Source organism: Pseudorca crassidens, chromosome 13 (assembly GCF_039906515.1).
Source record: "Pseudorca crassidens isolate mPseCra1 chromosome 13, mPseCra1.hap1, whole genome shotgun sequence".
NCBI classification, from domain to species: Eukaryota; Metazoa; Chordata; class Mammalia; order Artiodactyla; family Delphinidae; genus Pseudorca; species Pseudorca crassidens.
In genome coordinates this window covers 38,339,204-38,359,860 of record NC_090308.1, presented here as the reverse complement: position 1 = coordinate 38,359,860, position 20,657 = coordinate 38,339,204, and the positions used below count along the sequence as shown (strand labels likewise).

Here is a 20,657-nt window from a genome sequence, read left to right as displayed (position 1 = left end):
AATTAAACCAAGGCAATTAAAACTTGGAAATGGCAACTATAAAAGAACAATATGTCATCATTCAGTATTCCAATGAAGGATGGAAATGTGTTATAATTTGTTTTTAAATGTCACATCTTTATTGCACTTGCTAATTGAGACTTTCCATCCCAACCTTGCTGAAAATAATTTAGAGTTTTCAGGAGTGATATCTTATTTTTTTCCCCTCAAGAATGATTCTCTGTCATGTGACTATCATACTGTAACAAATGACGCTTGGATAAGGCAAGGATGCCATTAATGTGTAAGCCCACAGCCCGAAACTGGAGGTGGGCTGTCAGTACTCAAAATAGGCTCCCAGGACTCTGGGCTGAACAAATGATGGGACTGTGGGATGGAATCTAGCATGAGAGATTTTTGCATTCTGTTCTACCCATATATTGCTGAGACCCTCTGGAATTGTCTACTGAACATTGACAATCATGGTTACCTAGCCTTTCGATCTCTGAGAGCTATCTGAGGGACTTAGATTACCCAAGTGTTAAACATTTTTTTTTAACTTTTAAATAGCCTATAATTCCACATGGAAGAAGGGCGGAATTAAAGGTAGGTAGAAGAAGGCTGACAAGTTAGTGATTAAAATTATGGTTGTTACAGGAGACGGGTGCTGGCCATTAGGGCCATGATTTATGATACAGTCCAGTGTTTGCCAACAATGAATATCCTGATCCCCTAGAATTCTATAGAATTAGTCAAGGGGGTCCACAAAGCCATGCATCTGTGTCTGAATAAATACTGTCACATATCATATATACTAACATTTTTCAAATGTATATAGATTATTGTTATAAAAATAAGGGTTAATTTCTTTAAAATGTTTATTTTATAGTACCTTTTCAACTGTTAAATGTTTTCTCAATCAACAGATATCTAAAAAGTGTAGGTTCTTCAACTTTGAGGAGTCATCTTGCTATTAAACCTCAATAAACATAGTCGTAGCTTCCACACTCCAGGAGGTACAATCTGTTCTGTTTGTTTGTTTTCCCCACACCTACTATTTCTTAGAATCCTCAGAGTCTATGAATCTACCCTGGGTGCTAGCTGTCACTTTTTCTGGTCTGGTGCTCTGGTCTCCCTGCTCACCATTCCCTGCTGTCTCCTAAAGCTTTTTGATGCTGTTGCAACTCTCTCTAGTCTATGTCATCTTAGACTGTCCCCAGGGTACTCCCTTTGTTGCCCAAAGCAGAGATATCACTAAGATGGTTGTAGTGCATAGTAAACTTTACCAAAGACTTGAGGATAATATGAGAGAATTATAGTGCAGAAAAAAGAAACCTAGAATTAGATATTCAACATCATTACTACACAAGTCCATTCATTGTGCCCATTCTCCGGGGCCCACTACTGGTTGGCTCTCTCCTTAGTATCCAGCCGACCACCTTGTTTCAGGTTTCTGCCCACCTTCCACAGGCAAGGTTCTTCAGTCTTGTTCTGCCTCCCTGGAATCTAGGCTAGAATCCCTCTCCCTACACATAGAGAAATCAGTATATGTTATGATCGTTATATTTTTGGCATTTATGCAATTCATACCCCAATGAATACAACTTTTAAATTACAACAGTAAGTAACTGTTAGGACCTGAATCTCATCATTCCAAACTGGAATTCTCATTTAACTAAGCCTCCTTCCATCCCAACAGTCCACTCTCAAGCAAGAGGGCTTTCCAGTCAAGGAGGTGAATGCTTTTATTTTTTTCATAAAGCCTTAGAAGAACGCAGAAATCACTTCTAAGCAAGGCTCAAGGTCACGATATGGACATATGCTTCCCTAATAGACTTTACAAGCAGAAACCTTCCCCTAACCACAGGAAGGCCTGACCTTCATCGAGTGCGGTAGCAGAAGGGCTGCACACACCCGAGAGGCTGGGCCTTTTCCCCTTACAGATTACACCCACCATATCCACTAGTGATATGATGTTAAAAAGTAGTTTTTATCCTTGAAAAAATTAGAAACCGTCATTATTGTGGGATAAGTACTGGCCCAGATGTCCAGTGACATGATGTCTAGACTTGATTCTGAAATTAACCAGATCTCCGTCATATCTGCAATCTGGTCTCTTCCTCATCTTTGAATTCAGGGTTGCTTTTTGTTTGTTTGTTTGTCTGTTTGCTTAATTTTTGTTTATTAATTTGCTGATGACCGGAGTTCCTTCTAGCCCCCAAATTCTCAGATATTTCCAAGTTACTTATACATTGTCATTTTTTGGTTTCTCTTGACAGTCTGTAATGGCATTGATTCGTTTGACTCTGCATCAATTCCATTAATTTGTAAAATAGGAAAAAGAAACTAGATTAGGTATGCTGTGGTTAAGGTCACATTGAGACTCATGAGTCTCGTGTAAAATGCTACATTTCAAGTTTTTAAATTAGCCTATTGAAATATTTCTATATATTTTTAAATTTGGAAAACATACTTATTAATCTTCACCCAGCTACTGAACTTCACAGGTCATTAAAAATGTGTTATGAGAAGTTAGTCACTTGCCCCCAGTTATAGATGGTGATAGAATTAGAAAATGAATCACATGTTTACATATTACCCTTAATTTTAAAAATGGAAGTTACCACTGGAATAAATTAAAGGGAGAGACAGCCAGATTGCAGCTAATATTTTAAAAGTGCAGTTTTAAGAATACTAAAAATTCTATTTACAGTTATAATTACTACTATGGATATGAAAAATAGAGATGAGAATGACTCAACATAAGTTTCTCAGATAAATCTGGAGGCAGGTTATAGAAAGGATTAAAAGAAAGAGAACACTCTTAAGCTCAAAAGAGTTTACCTCATGCATAGAATGCAGCAGCAAAATGGCCATTCTGCTTGGCCTCAGTTGAACAAATGCCTGTGGGGAAAAAATAGCGAAAATATTCTGCTTTGACAGGGCTAACTTATCTTAAATTAAAAGTACATCAAAGAAACATAGTGTTTCAGACTACAGAAAGCCTCCTGATTTAGAAGTTACTGGGAAACAGGTTTCAAATTTTAATCTTGGCAATTAAAATACTTTAAAATATGAAGACTATTCAAGTTAACAGATGATAGGTACTTCTGCTTTCTATCCATGCTTCAGAGAGGTTTTGCTGTGGAAAGTGACATAACACAAGTAGGTAAAGAACAAACAAGGAAACAAAAAAACCCCCAAACCTATGAACACTTGTATTGTTTTCATTGTTTCCACACCTGTGATAGGGGCTTCTGAAAATGCCAGAACACTTCACTCTCCGTACCCTATGAAGTATGATTATATATTGTCACTGTCCTGCACACCCCAGCGTGCAAAGTTTTGAGATTTTCAGAAACCTCAGTACTCGGGTGGAGTATGTAGCTTGGAATTTAAGAGTCAACACCCCTGAGACTGAAAGACTCAGGGACAGTTGCCTGGTGACACATGAGTAACATGAACCAGAGCACTCGTAGTTCAAATGAAACTAGAGCTGTCATATACATTCTGGATGGATTTTTCTTTAAGCTCACACTTTTCAGTAGAAGTAAAATTTTTTTAGTAAAATTTATCCATCTAGCTCAGAAAATTCCAAGTTTTGGGGGTTATTGCAACAAATACACCTAGTCCAGAGGTCTTAAAAGTGAAACAAATTGGCCTTTAAAATTTTATAAATGAATTAGAATAGCTTTAATCACTGCTTTCCCCTTTCTTTCCTGCCTATTTTTGTTAAATGATTGGGACGTTTATGTGGGTTTAAGTGTGTAAGGTAAGAGGAGTGAAAGAGGTAACAACTGAAAGCTACTTAATTACTAGAAATAAAACTGTAAGAATCTAAGTTCTCCTGCCTACACTGCAAATGAAAAATAAGGGCGTACTTTAGTCGTTGAAGAAACATTGCATGACAGGGACTAGGAAAACTAAGCCTCAAAGAGGTTAAAGAATCTGTCCAACGTCATGCAATTTGTGGTACCAAGAGCACAGATTAGACTCCAACACCCCCACCAACCTTACAAACAGGCGGAAGATAAAATGCTGAGAATTCAGGAAAGTCTTTGCCCTGTCTTTCCCAAATACCACTCCTCTTCCATTAGCTAATTTCTGGAAGTGCCACAATTGACAGTTTGCTTCTTTGGTCGGAGACTTTGGAGTTTTCCTTGTAGGGAGCCACACATAGATCATGTTCCTGTGAAAAAATTAAGTAAATATTTTCCAAAAGCTGGTTTGGGTAGGATGAAGGGGAAGAGGACATTGGAAGGTCTATAGCAGGAGCAGGGCCTGGGGAGGAGAACAAGAGGAAATGGATGAAGGAAGACAGTGAAGGGTGCAAAGCATTTGGTCTGGAAGAGTCTGCAGTTGACCAGAGGTTAGATATATTGTTGTAATAAAATTGTACTCCAAGATGTGTTCATTTGTCCTATTATAAACAGCTGTTTTACATTGACCACATTTCAAAACATTACTTATGATCTTTTTTATTCAGGAGGTGCACATCTATAAATGATGCTCCTCCCAAATATAGTTGAATTAAATGAGATCTTCTTCAATCTTGACTTTTTCTTAGTCCATTTTTTTTACAATCTCTTTGAGAGACTGAAAGAGATATTTTAGTCAATATCATCCAGGATGTTCTGACCTCTCAAAATGACTCTCCAGGGTCAACAAGCTTTGGTGAGTAGTTCTTTCTGCTATTTTTAATGTATCCATGTATTTATCCATGCTTCCTTTTCGCTTCACTTTACCCCTGCTAGTGAGGATCTTTGAGAATTTTCTGTAATTATTCTACTCTTCAGATCATTACAAACAGAGTCAGCTTTGTAGTGTTTTCTTCAGTTATTTTAATTATGATGAATTTGGGGGAATTTTTCTCTACTAAAAGTCACCATTATCCTTAATCAAATGTCAAAGGATAACAATAAAAATCTGATGTGAAATGGATCAAAGTGGCAGGATGACTCGAAAGGTCTTTCTTGGCTCAGGAACACTGCCAGCCTAGGGTTTAAAGCAGCAATGCTTAAAATGCCAACACAGAGCACTTTTATCAAATTCAGTAACGTAAGCTTCCTATCTGCACAGACAGGATCTGCAGATGAGGTGGACTGCACAGTTAGATCGATGTTAAGTTAACCCAAAAAGCACTCATTGAACGCCTACTAGCCACTGTCCACACTTGGACCCCATTTGTTCTTGCCACCCTAGAGGTGTGATCTTCTGCGAGTAAAACAAGTCACCAACATAGAACATTTAGCGAAAACCATATTAAACTAGTTTAGTGGTGAACTTCAGGGTTGGTTATCGGAGTAAAAGGTGAAAGAGCCTGCCCAGGGGATGACTGATGTAACCAAGGCCATCAGTATGTGTCCTGATAGAGCAAGTCGGGACAAAGTTAGTTTTATAATTTAATTTTTAATTTACTACAAGGTAATTTTAATAAGGTCGAAGATTGGATGTGTAGATCTCCAAAGCTGTGTGCATGTGTTGGTATACTTTGCTAAAACCACCAGTAAACAGTCCATCCTTTTGGGTGATACATACTCTTAGACCCTGAAGCAACATCATTTATAGATTTTTTTCAGTGTATTATTAGAGAAAGATGGAGAAGAATCTGACCTAACCTTTACTCCAGTTCAGTTATTCTCAGACTTGTGTGGGAGTAAGAATCTTCCAGAGTGTTTGCAATACATATGGTGTCAAACACACAGGATTCAAGGTTCTAGGGAAGGCACTGGGAACCTGTATTTTTAACAAACTTCCCATGTGAGTCTTCTGAGCAGGCAGGTTTGGGAAACACTGCTCTAGTTCATCTGGCATAAGATTAATTTTAGGTAAATAGGCTTTTTACCCACCCTCTCTTCCTCTATTTCTCCCGCTCTCCCCCATTAGAATTTTTTTTTAATCTTAAGCGCTAATTTGCTTTAAATTCACCGTGTTAGTCTCCAGGCATAGGCAAGCTAACAGTTTTCCCAGAGACCTCATGTTTTTTGCCTGCTTTTTCCCACAAGTTAATCAAGCGTTAAGGTGAAAAATCTAGTTCTTCTCTGTGGAGTGGCTCATACAAAGAAGAATTAAGTTACACTGCCTGGTGTCAGAATGTAATATGATTACATTGGCAAAGCTATAAAAAGAAATATCCAAACCTCATAAAAAAAAATTCAAAAGAGGTCACTGTTAGAGCAGATGGATGAAGCAGAGTGCTTGATCATTTAGTAGTTACTGAGCTAAAAGTATTCAGGCCAAGGTGTATACAGCTAGGGCGGCTGGGAGAAGGTCACCAAATCATAATTACAGCTTTCAAGGGTAGAGTTCAGAATTTTACAGTAAAATGCATGTTTATTTGTATAAAATGAAAAATTAAAAATGTATAAAGGTGACTAAAAGATCTGGTAAATACAGTGCAGTCAACTGTCAGTTACCCCTATGGAATGTAATAGTGGGTTTCCTTTGCTACATTCTTTGGGGTCTTCTCTAAGTAATCAGAAAATGTCTTTGCATAAAGTGCAAACTTCTTTGCAGTTTTTGGTTAAAATATGAAAAGAAAAAGTACAGCAAAAATTTGTCTAAAATTAAACCAAAAAAAAATCTTAGAATCGTTTTTTTAAAATTTTTTTTTAACATCTTTATTGGAGTATAATTGCTTTACAGTGCTGTGTTAGTTTCTGCTTTGTAACAAAGTGAATCGGCTATACATATACATATACATATATCCCCATATCTCCTCCCTCTTGCGTCTCCCTCCCACCCATCATAAATGGGTGTTGAATTCTGTCAAAAGCTTTTTCTGCATCTATTGAGATGATCATGTGGTTTTTATCCTTCAGTTTGTTAATATGTTGTATCACATTGATTGATTTGTGTATATTGAAGAACCCTTGCATTCCTGGGATAAACCCCACTTGATCATGGTGTATGATCCTTTTAATGTGCTGTTGGATTCTGTTTGCTAGTATTTTGTTGAGGATTTTTGCATCTATGTTCATCAGTGATATTGGACTCTAGTTTTCTTTCTTTGTGACATCTTTGTCTGGTTTTGGTATCAGGGTGATGGTGGTCCCATAGAATGAGTTTGGGAGTGTTCCTCCCTCTGCTGTGTTTTGGAAGAGGTTGAGAAGGATAGGTGTTAGCTCTTCCCTAAATGTTTGATAGAATTCGCCTGTGAAGCCATCTGGTCCTGGGTTTTTGTTTGTTGGAAGATTTTTAATCACAGTCTCAATTTCAGTGCTTGTGATTGGTCTGTTTATATTTTCTATTTCTTCCTGGTTCAGTCTCGGAGGGTTGTGCCTTTCTAAGAATTTATCCATTTCTTCCAGGTTGTCCATTTTATTGGCATATAGTTGCTTGTAGTAATCTCTCATGATCCTTTGTATTTCTGCAGGGTCAGTTGTTACTTCTCCTTTTTCATTTCTAATTCTATTGATTTGAGTCTTCTCCCTTTTTTTCTTGATGAGTCTGGCTAATGGTTTATCAATTTTGTTTATCTTCTCAAAGAACCAGCCTTTAGTTTTATTGATCTTTGCTATTGTTTCCTTCATTTCTTTTTCATTTATTTCTGTTCTGATCTTTATGAATTCTTTCCTTCTGCTAACTTTGGGTTTTTTTGTTCTTTCTCTAATTGCTTTAGGTGTAAGGTTAGATTGTTTATTTGAAATGTTTCTTGAGGTAGGATTGTATTGCTATAAAGTTCCCTCTTAGAACTGCTTTTGCTACATCCCATAGATTTTGGGTTGTCGTGTTTTAATTGTCATTTGTTTCTAGGTATTTTTTTAATTTCCTCTTTGATTTCTTCAATGATCTCTTGGTTGTTAAGTACTGTATTATTTAGCCTCCATGTGTTTATATTTTTTATAGATTTTATCCCTGTAATTGATATCTAGTCTCATAGCCTTGTGGTTGGAAAAGATACTTGATACAATTTCAATTTTCTTAACTTTACCAAGGCTTGATTTGTGCCCCAAGATATGATCTATCCTGGAGAATGTTCCATGAGCACTTGAGAAAAATGTGTATTCTGTTGTTTTTGGATGGAATGTCCTATAAATATCAATTAAGTCCATGTTGTTTAATGTATCGTTTAAAGCATATGTTTCCATATTTATTTTCATTTTGGATTATCTGTCCATTGGTGAAACTAGGGTGTTAAAGTCCCCTACTAGTTATTGTGTTACTGTCGATTTCCCCTTTTATGGCTGTTAGTATTTGCCTTATGTACTGAGGTGCTCCTATGTTGGGTGCATAAATATTTACAATTGTTACATCTTCTTCTTGAATTGATCCCTTGATCGTTATGTAGTGTCCTTCTTTGTCTCTTGTAATAGTCTTTATTTTAAAGTCTATTTTGTCTGATATGTGAATTGCTACTCCAGCTTTCTTTTGATTTCCATTTGCATGGAATATCTTTTTCCATCCCCTTACTTTCAGTCTGTATGTGTCCCTAGGCCTGAATTGGGTCTCTTGTATACAGCATATGTATGGGTCTTGTTTTTGTATCCATTCAGCTAGTCTATGTCTTTTGTTTGTAGCATTTAATCCATTTAGAGGACTTGTGCCTGTGTTCTGGTGGATGAGCCTGGATCTTGTCTTTCTGGTGGGCAGGACCGCATCTTACTCTTCTGCCATCTTGAAGGTCTCCCCAAAATCTTAGAATCTTTAAGCAAACATTTATATTGACCTTTTACTATTTTCAGTGAATTCTGCTAATTGTTGTGACATGGAAGAAAAGTTGCGAGGTAAAACTAACACAACTAAACATAACAATAATTAAGTTATAGATGAAATTACACCATAAGCAATAGGAATTTGCTTCCATGTTATTCTGTAAAAGGATTTTAAGGCATCTGAATGTGTGTGTTCACAGGTTATATAATTATACTATGTAGGTATATTATGTAATAGTTAATAAGAAGTATAAAGAAAACAAGAAGTAATTTTTACTCAAACTTGTGTATGTTATTTCAATCACATGATCTTCATTTTTATGATTCAAAATTGAGTTAAAGTTTCATAACACATGAATTGAACAATGTCTTGAGTTTGGTTTAATGTTATGGAGAATATGTTGATCAAGGAGAGAAAATATGCATATGGTAGTAGCATAGTAGGTGAGCTCTTAAGTGGGTCCTGGATCCCTAACTTCATTACTCTAGTTATTTTTATTCTATTCTAATCTCTTCCAAATTTATAAGGCCTATGATTCTATTGGGGTGGCCTAAAAGTTCATTTGGGTTTTTCCATAAGATGTTACAGGAAAACATGAATGAACTTTTTGGCCAGCCCAATAGAGGGGCAGCAATATAATGAAATAATTAAAAGACCATGTTTTGGAATCACACATAACAGGGCTTTAGATCGTAATTTAGAGACAGTTCCTAATATTTGGAAGACAAAATTTCAGTTGTCTCATTTGAATTATGGAGATAATCCTCCCCCCTTCTGTATCTCTGATGTTTGTTATAAGGATTAAATAAAATAATGTATATGAAGCAATTCACTACCTTGCTAAGTAAGGACTCTACTAAGAGTAGCTGTTTTAAATGCATATAGATGATAATTATTTTAATTATCAACTAAGGTTTCTTTACTCCTTTCTACTTCCTTTAATGCTTTCTATAGACACTATTCACTGAGGAGTCATATACATTATCTAGGTTAAAAGTTCGCTTAACTTTTTGATTAGCTTTTTAAAATGAAAACAAAGAGCAAAGTTTTGCAAGTCAAAGTTATCTCTAGAAAATAACTTGACTTTTTGAGAGCAAAAGCTTTTTTTGAGCCATCTGAGACTAGAGAACAGAGAACAGACCTTAGAGTGAGAGAGAGTATATGATGACATAAGAGTTCCTTTTGGTATTTCTGGGAGGGAAGGGAATCACTAACTAGCTGGTAGGAGAAGAATTCAAGATGTGAGGAGACCCTAGGCAATGTCTGAGTCTTTGGGATGGTGCCCAGGACTCACTGAGTTGAGCCAGAGGAGGCTTAAGCAGTAGAAATTTGAATGGGGTTAGGAAATCCAAGTGTAGAAAGGACTAGGTCTTAATTCCCAGGGAAACTGAGCATTTTAAAGAAGTTCCATATCCTGTATAACCTTAGAAAGAGAAGCAATGGTGAGCTTCAGCAGATGGGCCTGAGTGCTGCTTCATGGAGTTCCCACGCCCTCAGAGGGGTGCAGGAGAGACTGAAATGACCTCAAGAAGAACACAGAGTGCTTTAAATAGGCCATGGACCCTAAATATTCTGAGGTTGGAACAAAGAGCATACAGCTGCACTTACCTCTAGTTGAGGTTATAGTTGTACCTGAGACAGCAGCAGTAGATCCCAGTGTACAGTGATGAAACAGGACAAGCTGCAACTCAGTGAGGGTCAGCATGGGCACAAAACGTACATGAACCTGATGCCTTGTCCTCCTTATACTTACCGTTCCCTTGCAAGAGGGAAAGGAAAGTGGTATTGGTGGTAGGGTATTTAAATTGACTCCTGTTTACCCCATTGGTGAAAGAGGGATTCCCACCCTAGGGTTATGGGGATGGCTAAATACATGACACCTGGCACTGGACAGGCGAGATCAGATGAAATGGACAGCAGTTTATTCATCATATATACTCACAGCCTGGGGAAGAGGACACCATGCAGGGCCACACAGGGGATACACTTGGGAACAAAGTGAACAGCCAGGGCTGTGAGAGGCAGGCTTTGCAGTAGTAAGGGTGGGGTGCTTCTTGGTCCCTGTGGGAGGATATGATTGGCTTGTTTGAATAATTCTGCTACTCGGAGATGAGCAGGAATTGTGCCTGATGCCTTTAATAAGGAGGGTGTTTGGCTAGGGGATGTTACCCATGGGAACTGAGTGGGAAAGGGAACTTGGGTTAGGCCATTCGAGACCTATTTTATCAAATGTCAAGGCACCACATTATACTAATCCTTAATTTTTGGTTTTGTGCCACAAGTGACCCCTTGATCCCTTGACATCAGTTTAAACCTTGGTGATGACTGAGACTTTTAGGGAACAAAGTAGGCACCTGACCAGGAACTTTAGAGGTGTCCCCATTTGCAATCAATAAAGGCAATTGAGAGGTCCGTGTGGCATTGGTGTAAGGAGTAGGTATCTCCAGGAGGTGAGCAAGAATTTTCCACTTTGTGACGAATAGGAATTCTTTAAGAAACCCATGAAGGCTTTCAATTTCACCAGCTGCCTGGAGCTGACTGCCTGGGGCCCCAGGGGAGGTGGAAGTTTGACTGAATGTCTTCTTCAAGAGCCCAGCACTGTGTATTCTGGAAGTGAAATGAGTGTCTTGGTCACTCTTGGTAGTATCTAGAACTCCAAAGAGGATACAGAGCATCCTGCAGAGGACTTGTATCGTGGCCTTAGTATATGTAATCTGTTACCTTGATTTATTCTGAGTAACTGTGGAGCAAGAGATTCCTGGAGTTCTTTACCCCAAAGGGGGCAACTCTTAGGTCATGGCCTAAGAACTTGTAAAAATGTATAGATGGCATCAAATGTCGATTGCCTGAAGTGTGCCAGTTGTACTGACTCTTGGGTCCTATCTTTTATCAGGGACATTTTGGTTAAATGATGAGAAGGAGTAGCTCTTCTCCGAGCTCCATCATTTATCATGGTGGCACCAGCATTAGTAAAGTGTAGAGACTTCCATTTCTGTCCATTCAGTTGATCCCCAAAAGGCTCCCCAGGTATCAGAGGACTCTGGGATAGGGGTGATCTCTTCTAGCATAGGGGTATTAGTGAAGGGACTGAGAACAGGGGAGGCCACCCCCTCCAACAGAGGAAATGTGCCAGAAGGCCCAGGTGTGACTCCATCTTGTAGCAAGGAAGGCTCAGGAGCCATGCCTCAAGCTGTTGAAGTGCTGCTTGGATAACTCAAGGCATAGTGGGTAGCTGGGCACAGAGGGTTGCAGGCTCAAGGTTTGTGATAGCCTCTATTTCCAGAAGAGGCCAGTATGTGGCTATCCTGATGGTGTATAGTGCCAGGCTGAGAAGGGCAGTTTCTTGCGTCAGAAGTCCATGGGCAACTTACAACCTTCATAGGTGGTCCAGAGACTCCAGGAGGCAAGAGAGGAGGTTGCTATAGCTACAGTAAAGAGGGCTCTGAGGGCGCAAACTAGAGTGCTTGTTGATTTCAATTTGGACAGATTTCTAGAGCCTTTTTTGGAAGGAGTCCCCTTTGAGGTAGGCTCATTTAGAAGAAACAGCATCAAAGACATTAAGTAAAATTTGTAAATGAGGAATATGTTGCCTCCAGAACCTAAAAGGGGCTAAAAGTTGTTGAATTTGTACTGACCTTGTGGTTGCTGAGAGGGTCAATACCTGTTTCATGACAATGTCAGAGAACCTTCAATTTACCAAGTAACTTTCAGAAATTTAATGGAAGTGGCAGGGCCTTGCACTATGTGTGGGACAATGGTTCATCCCCCTTTTGGGAGCTCCTTTGTGAGTATTTGTATGTCTTTAATGAGTATGTCAAACAAATCTCCTTGGAGGAGGATGTCATTGATGTAATGTCATATCTGGAGAAAGGTGGATACAGTTAAGATTTGGCCTGTGGAGATTGTGTGCAATGGCAAGGATGCTGAGGTATCCCATGGGTATCCTTGTAAAGGTGGATTGTGTCCCTTCAGTGGTAAAGGCAAACTGTGGCTGAGAGGCTGTTGAACTAGGCATTGTACAGAACATATTAGCCTAATTTATAGCAGCAAAATATAGACCGGTTGCTGATTGGATGGAGTCAGCAACTTTAATAATTAAGTTGTTGGGTACAGAGGCCTTAATGGGATGGGACCATGGCTTTACAGTTGCAGCAATCCACTATGGGGCACCATTCTTTTGTTTCAGGTTTAACAGGCCAAATAGGGCTGTTAAATGCAGAAACAGTGGGAATAACAACCCTTCACTCAGTTCCTCTTATAAAACAAGTTTTAATACTGGAAGACCCTGTTTTAAATTACCTTGAGTCATGTTAACTATTTTAACTGGGGGAAGGGGTGGGGAAGGTCATGGGTTCTCATTTTGTCAAACCAATTTGTAAGTGTCAAAGACTTAATTTAATTTTCATTTATTTTTCATTGGGTCAGAGTATCCATGCCCATGCCCAAGGGATATTTTAGAGCGATGAGTGCTATAACCATGGAGAATTTAAGCAAGACAGAGTTCTGATGGTTAAGGTGAAGCATGCCTATTTGTCCTCTTTTATATTCAGTAACTCCCATAGGTAAATACTCCATTATGGGGGATATGATGTTTAAATTAATGGAATTCCCAGGTATAATTGTAATTTTAGCCCTAGTATTGGTTAAAGCCATAAATGTTTGCCACTTGATGAATTTCAGCAGATATTAGAGTTAATTCAAAGCCTATATGGAGAGGCACAGAAGGCAATCAGTGAACCTTCATCATCTGCTATATAAATTCGTTCAGTAAATTTTGTATTTTTAATTGGGTCAAATTGTGGGCCTTTGTTTTAGGTTGTTGTTTTCTTAGTGTCCTCCTCCCTGTATCCAGGTTTCTTCCTTTCCGTATTTTGTTTATCTTATTATTGTTTTTGGTCACTGGATATACCTGCGGGGGGGATCCTCTCTACCCTGATTATATTTATAAGTTGCTTCCTCCAGAGACCCTCAAATTAGTATTGACAGAGTTAGCAATGGTTGATTTATATGATCTAAAGACCCTGGGCCTAGATTGGGTTTGAATCTGGCACCACAAGGGCACCATGAGTATTTCCCTATAATCCCGAGAATTAGAATCTTTGTTGCAACAGACATAAGCAGCAGAGTGTTGCGGGAAGAAGTGCTGGGCCTACAGCCCAGACTTGATGGATCAAAACCATCCTCTGCTACAGTCCCTTTCCTATCATGTGAGCTTCCTGTCTTGTTTTTCTTTTTTTTCCTCTGTACAAATTTCCTGGGAATATTTTGGGTTTCTAGCCATGTAAAGTTAAAGTTTTCAGCTGTGTCTGCACTATCACCTGTGGTGCAGACCTTCTGGGTGGTTATGGGGAAGGTTCAGGAGCTTAATGGCCTCCCTCATCAGTGAGCAGCTCTTCCTCCAGGGAATGACAGTATCCCTGGGATAAGAGTCCACATCTAGTAGAGTCATTTTGCCTATGACTTGGATGGAGACCATAAGGCCCATGATTGCAAGCTTAGCCCTTTGGTATTCTGGAAAGCAGGAGTGCTAGGCAAAGCCTAGGTGCATTGGCAATGGGATTTACATTGGGAGAGCAGTCAAGTACCAAATGCTCCTTCCTCCTGTTCCCTTTTTTTTTTCATCAGCCCCTGGGCCACAGACCACCATGGATGTGCACCTCGATAACCCTGGGGGTCAGGAGAGCACAAGCAACAGCGGCAAGGAAAGCAGCAGCACAGGAAACCAGCAAGGTCACTACCCTTTCATGAACAAAAACACCAACCAGGATGCCATGCTTAATTTTGTGCGGGGTGGCAGGCTCCTTCTTGTTACAGACGTCACAAAAGTTTGTCTCTGGGCCTGTTCCAGAGGTGCACAATTACAAACGATGTCTGTGGAGCTTCTCCAAGCAGCCAGGGACAGTCACCAGGCTAGACTCAGTGACCTAGCTTGACCTTGGTAAACAAGACTGAAGCACTGACTAGTTATCGTGCTGCATTTTCACTGCCTTTACAGGTGGGAGCCTCAGAGACCAACTGCCAAACACAGGCTAAACCTGACAGCACCATTGTGCTGGGTATAGTCAATTAACAATTCTATTATACTAGTACACAGCACCCTAAAAGGTAGGATAAAATATTTTCAAAACTCTTTTTAAATGAACGTTTGTATTGGCAAATAAGAGAATACTTCATAAACCCAGAACAATGAGAAACCATGTATCTAGAGGCAGGTGAGTACTGTACTCAGAGGCTTCCCTGGGTTCCCTAGTGACTCACAACTTTTGTTTTAAAGAGCTGTTATCTGCGGACAAGGAAAGAAACTTTTAGGACCCACTCAAGTTGGGAAATCAGCATAAGTCTTAGTCTGTTCAATGGGTAATATGGCAACCCCTAACCTTCAAAGGAAGACAGTAAGAATACTTACCAGTCTTGGCCTTGCCTTGGGTGGTAAAGAGGAAAGGGCTGTCCTGATCATTTATTACCAAAAGTGGAACCTCACACAGGTCTGCAGCTCTGTAGTCTGTCTAGTCTGAAAAATTCCATGCTGAGAATTTAAAGCTAACGAATTTGGTAGTTCCCCAGACACCCAGTGGAGGCAAATTCAGAGCCTGTGTAGAGGAAAATACTTTAAGTCAGGTCTCACATAATTTCAAGGAAAAAGTTTTAAAAAACATGAGCTTACAACCCAGAATTATAAAACATGCAGGGAAATAAGCCACCGTGAGAGAGACTCTACATAAACAATAAATAACAGGATCAACTAGTATAAAGAATTCAGGTATTGGAATTACTTATATAGCATTTAGAAACATAGGTTTAGTATATTTGAAAAGAATAAATGAGTATATTTAAATTATGTGTAACTAAGGAATAAGATACTATAATACAATGAAGCAGACTTGAAAAAGAGCCAGATTGTCTAAAACTGAAAAATGTAATAATTAGAAATTACAATTTGGTGTATAGCTTATACAGCAGATTAGATGCAGATGAAGACAATATATATGTCTAGATGTATGTTTATTTATTATAAGAAGTTGGCTCATGCTTTTATGGAGACTGAGAAATTCCAAGCCCTGTAGTCAGCAAGCTGGAGACCCAGGAACTGATGGTATAGTTCTGGTCCAAGTCTGAAGGCCTGAGAAGCAGGAGAGCTGATAATGTAAGTTCCAGTCAAGTCTGAGTCTGAAGATAGGGAAACATGTATGGATGTCTTAGAAAACAGTCAGGCAGAAAGCGTATTCTCTCTGACTCAGCCTTTTGTCCCATTAAGGCCTTCAGTGGATTAGATTATATTGGAGCAGGCAATCTGCTTTACTCGGTCTATTGATTCAAATTTTATCCAGAAACACCCTCATAGACACACTCGGAATAATGTTTAAGCAAATATCTCTCAGTACCCTGTTGCCTAGTCAAGTTGACACGTAAAATTAACCATCACAATCAGCAAACGTCCTGACAACAAAAAAGAGATAAAGGAGGATAGTATCATGAAGTGCTTGTAGAATGTAACTTCAACCTAGAGTGGTATACCTTGCAAGAATGAAGATAAAATAGTTTTTTTCAGACATGAAAAAACCAATGATCACCCCCTGCAAAAATTCCTAAAGGCTGGATTATATCCAGGAAAAAGGGGGAATTATGTCACAATTGCAACGTGCAAAAAAGAACATTGTGGAACTATGTTATTATGGATATATTGAAGAATGTAATTCTTAAGATGTGCTAAAATATTAGACGTGAAAGTGTCGTGTTAGCAGCTTGCTTTCAGTTGGTTGAACGAGAATTGTGTGTGTGTGTGTGTGTGTGTGTGTATGTTTAGAGAGAGAGATTAAATATAGCAAACTGTTAACAATTGTTGAAATCAAGTGGAGGTTATACCTTGTTCTTTCAACTTGTATGAAAATATTTAAATACAAGATTCACAGGAATACACCATAACTTGAAGCCATTTATTTACTAATCCTAGAATTTTATTGTATTCACATGTAGTCATATATTAAGCACCATTTTTTCCATGATTGACAACCTTCCCATCAATATCTAGTTTCCTGTCTGTGAATCTTCGAAATCCACCAGCAATAGTTAAACCCTTGCCATAGTTACAAGAGATCACATTAGTAGTTACTCCCTTTGTCACAAATCAAGGAACCATATGTATATGTGTCTATTTCTGGAATGTCTATTTTATTCTATTTTTCTATTTGTCTATCCTTGAAGAATACCACACTATCTTAGTAACTCATATACGGTAATGAATTTTCATGTCTGAAAGTATAAATTCTGAAACTTTGTAATGAATCTTCAGAACTGATGGTGCCCTATCTTTTCTTTTTTAAAAAAGAAGCTATTCTTGGTCTGTGCATTTACAGATACTTTTTGTAAAGCGCTTATCCCTCCTGTTATGGTGGGTTTGCTTACAAATGTCCCTTTTTAATAGCCTTCTAATCTCCTTCACTTCAGTTTTCAAACAGTGCATCTAGTACACATCCTTATTATGTGACTTAGAAAGTTTCATGGTTCCCCAGGGCTCACAGGAATAAATACAGTATCCTTTATAATAAAATTCATTTCATTGCAACTTGGGTTCTAGTTATGACCATGGTCCAACTTATTTTTCCAGCTCTATATGGCATAATACTCTATTATAGCCCCATGTTTCCTTTTCCTTTATTTGTAATTTGCCTTCTACACTCCCATCTTCATGATTTAGCTAAAGATTTCTTTGGCTTGGTAAAGCCTTTTTATTTTCTTTCTACCCTCTCAAATATTAAGGCCCAATATGTGTTCCACAGCTTCTGTGAAGTCTCTCTTAATAGCCCCCAAATTCAATAACATTTCTACATTTTATAGTATTTTCATTTATACCACTTATTTAAATATATCATATATTGACTTCTATTTTTACATTTCTTTTAATGGTGTGTATTTTATTTGTATATTAGGTCACAGACTTTTCCAGAGTGAAGACCTTGTATTACGCTTCTTTTGTGTATCCCCACTGTGTCTATCATGGTCTTTAGTCTTATTTGGCACTACTTACCCAGAATTCTGCACTGAGTTAAGGATATATTAGATGCTTAGTAACAATTGGTTGAATGAAGACTGAGTCTTTCTTCAACAAATATTTGGTGAGGTGTAATAGAAGGAGCAAGGAATGAGGTGTCAGATATTGGATTGACCGTAAGTTCTGTTACGGAAAAAACCCAAATGAACTTTTTGGCTAACCCAATAAAATGGGTTCTGGTTGTGCTCTGTCACTTGCTAGCTGGATTGCTTGTAGCCAAATCATTTTACTTCTATGATCCTCGATTTCCTCACCTTTAAAATAAAGACAATAATGACTTCCCTACAGCACAGAATCTCATAAGCTTATTCTCATTAAAAGGCTTTAAAACAGTACTCAACACGTTTGTGCCATTTTTAATATTATAAAAATCTTCATTATAGAAAATTTGGAAAACACAATCAAGTTCAAAGAAAAAGATAGAAAACATTTATAGTAATACTACCAAGAAAGGACTACTGCTAAAATTTTGGTGTATTTCCCTTGCCATGTTTTTCTGTGCATATATTTTTTAAATTAATATTATGTGTATATATATACATTTATGTATAGGTTTTTAAACTTTTTTATTTGTTATGTCAGTTGAATATATTTTAGACACAATTTTTCATGAGGACTTTTTTCTTTTGAGCTTATATAACAAATAAATATAATAACAGAATCTTTTTATTTTTAAAAAGTTTTCTGTAAAAGTTAAATGCATCCATATAAATAATTTTACTTCTATTAACTTAATTGTAGGTTAATACCAATATACATAATTTGATGAACAAAAATATTTCAGTGGTATGATTTTTCTTTCTGAAGTATTTGCTATTTGGGAATTTGTTTGACCCATATGACCCAGAAAATCCTCAAAACAACTTTAAAATTTTTGCCACTGTGATTTTGATTGAATATTGGGCTTAATAAAACTCTACAGTGATTTCTTCTCCTGCGAAGAAAAATAAAATACTGAAGAGAACTTAGAGAACAAATCAGGGCTTGAAAAGGCTCAATTATTTTCCCCCTTTTCTCAGTTGGAAGAAAAGAAAAAGATGAAAATTAAATTCGTTCAAAAAGACGCTAAGAGACATCCCAAAGAATTTTTCTTTAAATTGAGGAAATAGAAGAAAAAGACACTACTGGAACTTTTAAAGTTGTGTACACTTACAAAAGCCTCTTACCTATATATTAACTTTATTCAGTTTAATTAAGGAAAGGTTTGTGAATGATTTCAGTCCTTAGCCATGTCCCTTACTTTTGCTATTGCATTTGGCTTTTGGCTATGCATATTTTATAGGCGGTATATATCCTGAAATTTTAGCTTTCTAGAAATTTTTCTTTTTTCAAAACTTTTACTAAAAATTTAGAATTATCTTGGCCTGGAAAAGATTGTAGTTTTAAGATATAATAGCAACATGATATAAAATAAAAATAATCTGACTTCAAAATACATACTTATAAGATATGTATGTGATATGCTTGTGTATGTGAACACTGAAAACCTTCTGGAAGGATATGCACCAGAATTATAACAGTGCTGTCACTGGATAATGGGATATAAGGCAATTTGTTTTCTCTCTTTTATGCTTTTCAGAATCGTCATTTTATCCCAATAATGAACATGTATTATTTTCTTATGCAAAAAGAAAAGAATTCATTTTGAAAAAGAAAAATGAAAAGATAATTGTTCCATTCAATAAACAAACTTTATAGAGTACCTACTAAGTGCCAGGCATAGCTTTAGTGCATAGATCAGTGAAAAATCCACAGAAAGCCTTTGTAGAGCTTACATCCCAGTAGAGGGAGACAGTAAACAGCAAGTACAATCCTAGTAAGTTATAATTATAATATGTGTTGGAAGCTACTAAGAGCTCAGGGAAAGGAGAGAGAGGCAAGGACTCTCAGGAGCTATGGGTAGGAACACCATTTAATGGGGTGGTCAGGACAAGCCTCACTGAGAAAGCAGAGCTCTCTCACATGATCTTTTGCGACCCTTCTTTCCTCACCATGTTATGTCATTATGTTGTTACGCAGTTGAAGAATTCTTTTTCAGGCATCACGAAGAAATTGAGAATTTCAATCCCATATTACCTATTAAGGAAACACTTAAACAGGGTTTGTGCTGAAAGTATATGGGGAGTTCACCTTCTGGGAGAAACTCTCTAATGAACAGTGTAAGGGAGATGTGGCTTCCCGTGACAGGTGGCTTATCTGGTACAGCTGTTGCAGAAAAGTAGCCAACTCTGAGGGGTGTGTGTGTGTCTGTGGGGCTGGGTTGGTCAATGGGGAGGTGGAAGAGAGGTTGTAAATAATTTTTTTTTTAATGTTCTTTCTGTTTTTAAACACCAAGTTTCTGGCAAGGTCTCAGTGTTAATCTTTTTTTGTCTTTGTAACTCACATCATCAGAGGCTGTCTGCAGAGCCACATCAACACCATAGTTTAACAGGGTAATTGATGTTCATAATGATAATCTATTATAGTGCCTATAAATTAATATGACTGATTTCTAAACAAATTTCATTTGTGTAGTTGTTAACCAAGCACATTTATATTCATTAGTTCGACTCCAAGGTAGTAGAATAGGTAATATTAATCCTACTTCTGATAAATGTGGAAACAATTAACTGAGAAGCCTTTCTGGAAGTCGAAAGCCTATTAGAAGGCAATGCAGGATTCAACATCAGGGATGGACACTTTTAGGTGGACAGACTTTTCATTGCTCCATATGGACTGCTTAACAAACATAAGGACTAATTTAAAGACACTCATCCCAAGGGTGTACTAATGTAGTTCAGTAATGCTGTCACTGCTCAAAACTGCTTTGAAATCTTCAGAAAACTGAAAATTCAGTTTTCTTCTGAATCTATGCAAATCTAAATTACTTAAGGAGGCTTTGAAAAGAAACTGAAGTGCAATGAAAGAGATGGGCAAACAAATGGGACACACAGTTGGTAATTAAGAACTATAGTTAAAAACTGTAAAATATACT

General features: G+C 37.7%; 1 protein-coding gene across 5 annotated transcripts in view; it reads left to right on the top strand.

The window, feature by feature from the left end:
- Positions 1–20,657, top strand: part of PKIB (cAMP-dependent protein kinase inhibitor beta) — a 102,901-nt gene that overhangs the window by 67,345 nt on the left and 14,899 nt on the right. The window contains exon 2 of one of the 5 annotated variants that reach the window (XM_067702229.1): positions 14,260–14,364. The exons of the other annotated variants lie outside the window; for them this stretch is intronic. Within the exon in view, the coding sequence (XP_067558330.1) occupies positions 14,280–14,364 (85 nt within the window). The 5' untranslated portion in view covers positions 14,260–14,279. The remainder of the gene's footprint in view (positions 1–14,259; positions 14,365–20,657) is intronic. 5 annotated transcript variants of the gene reach the window in all.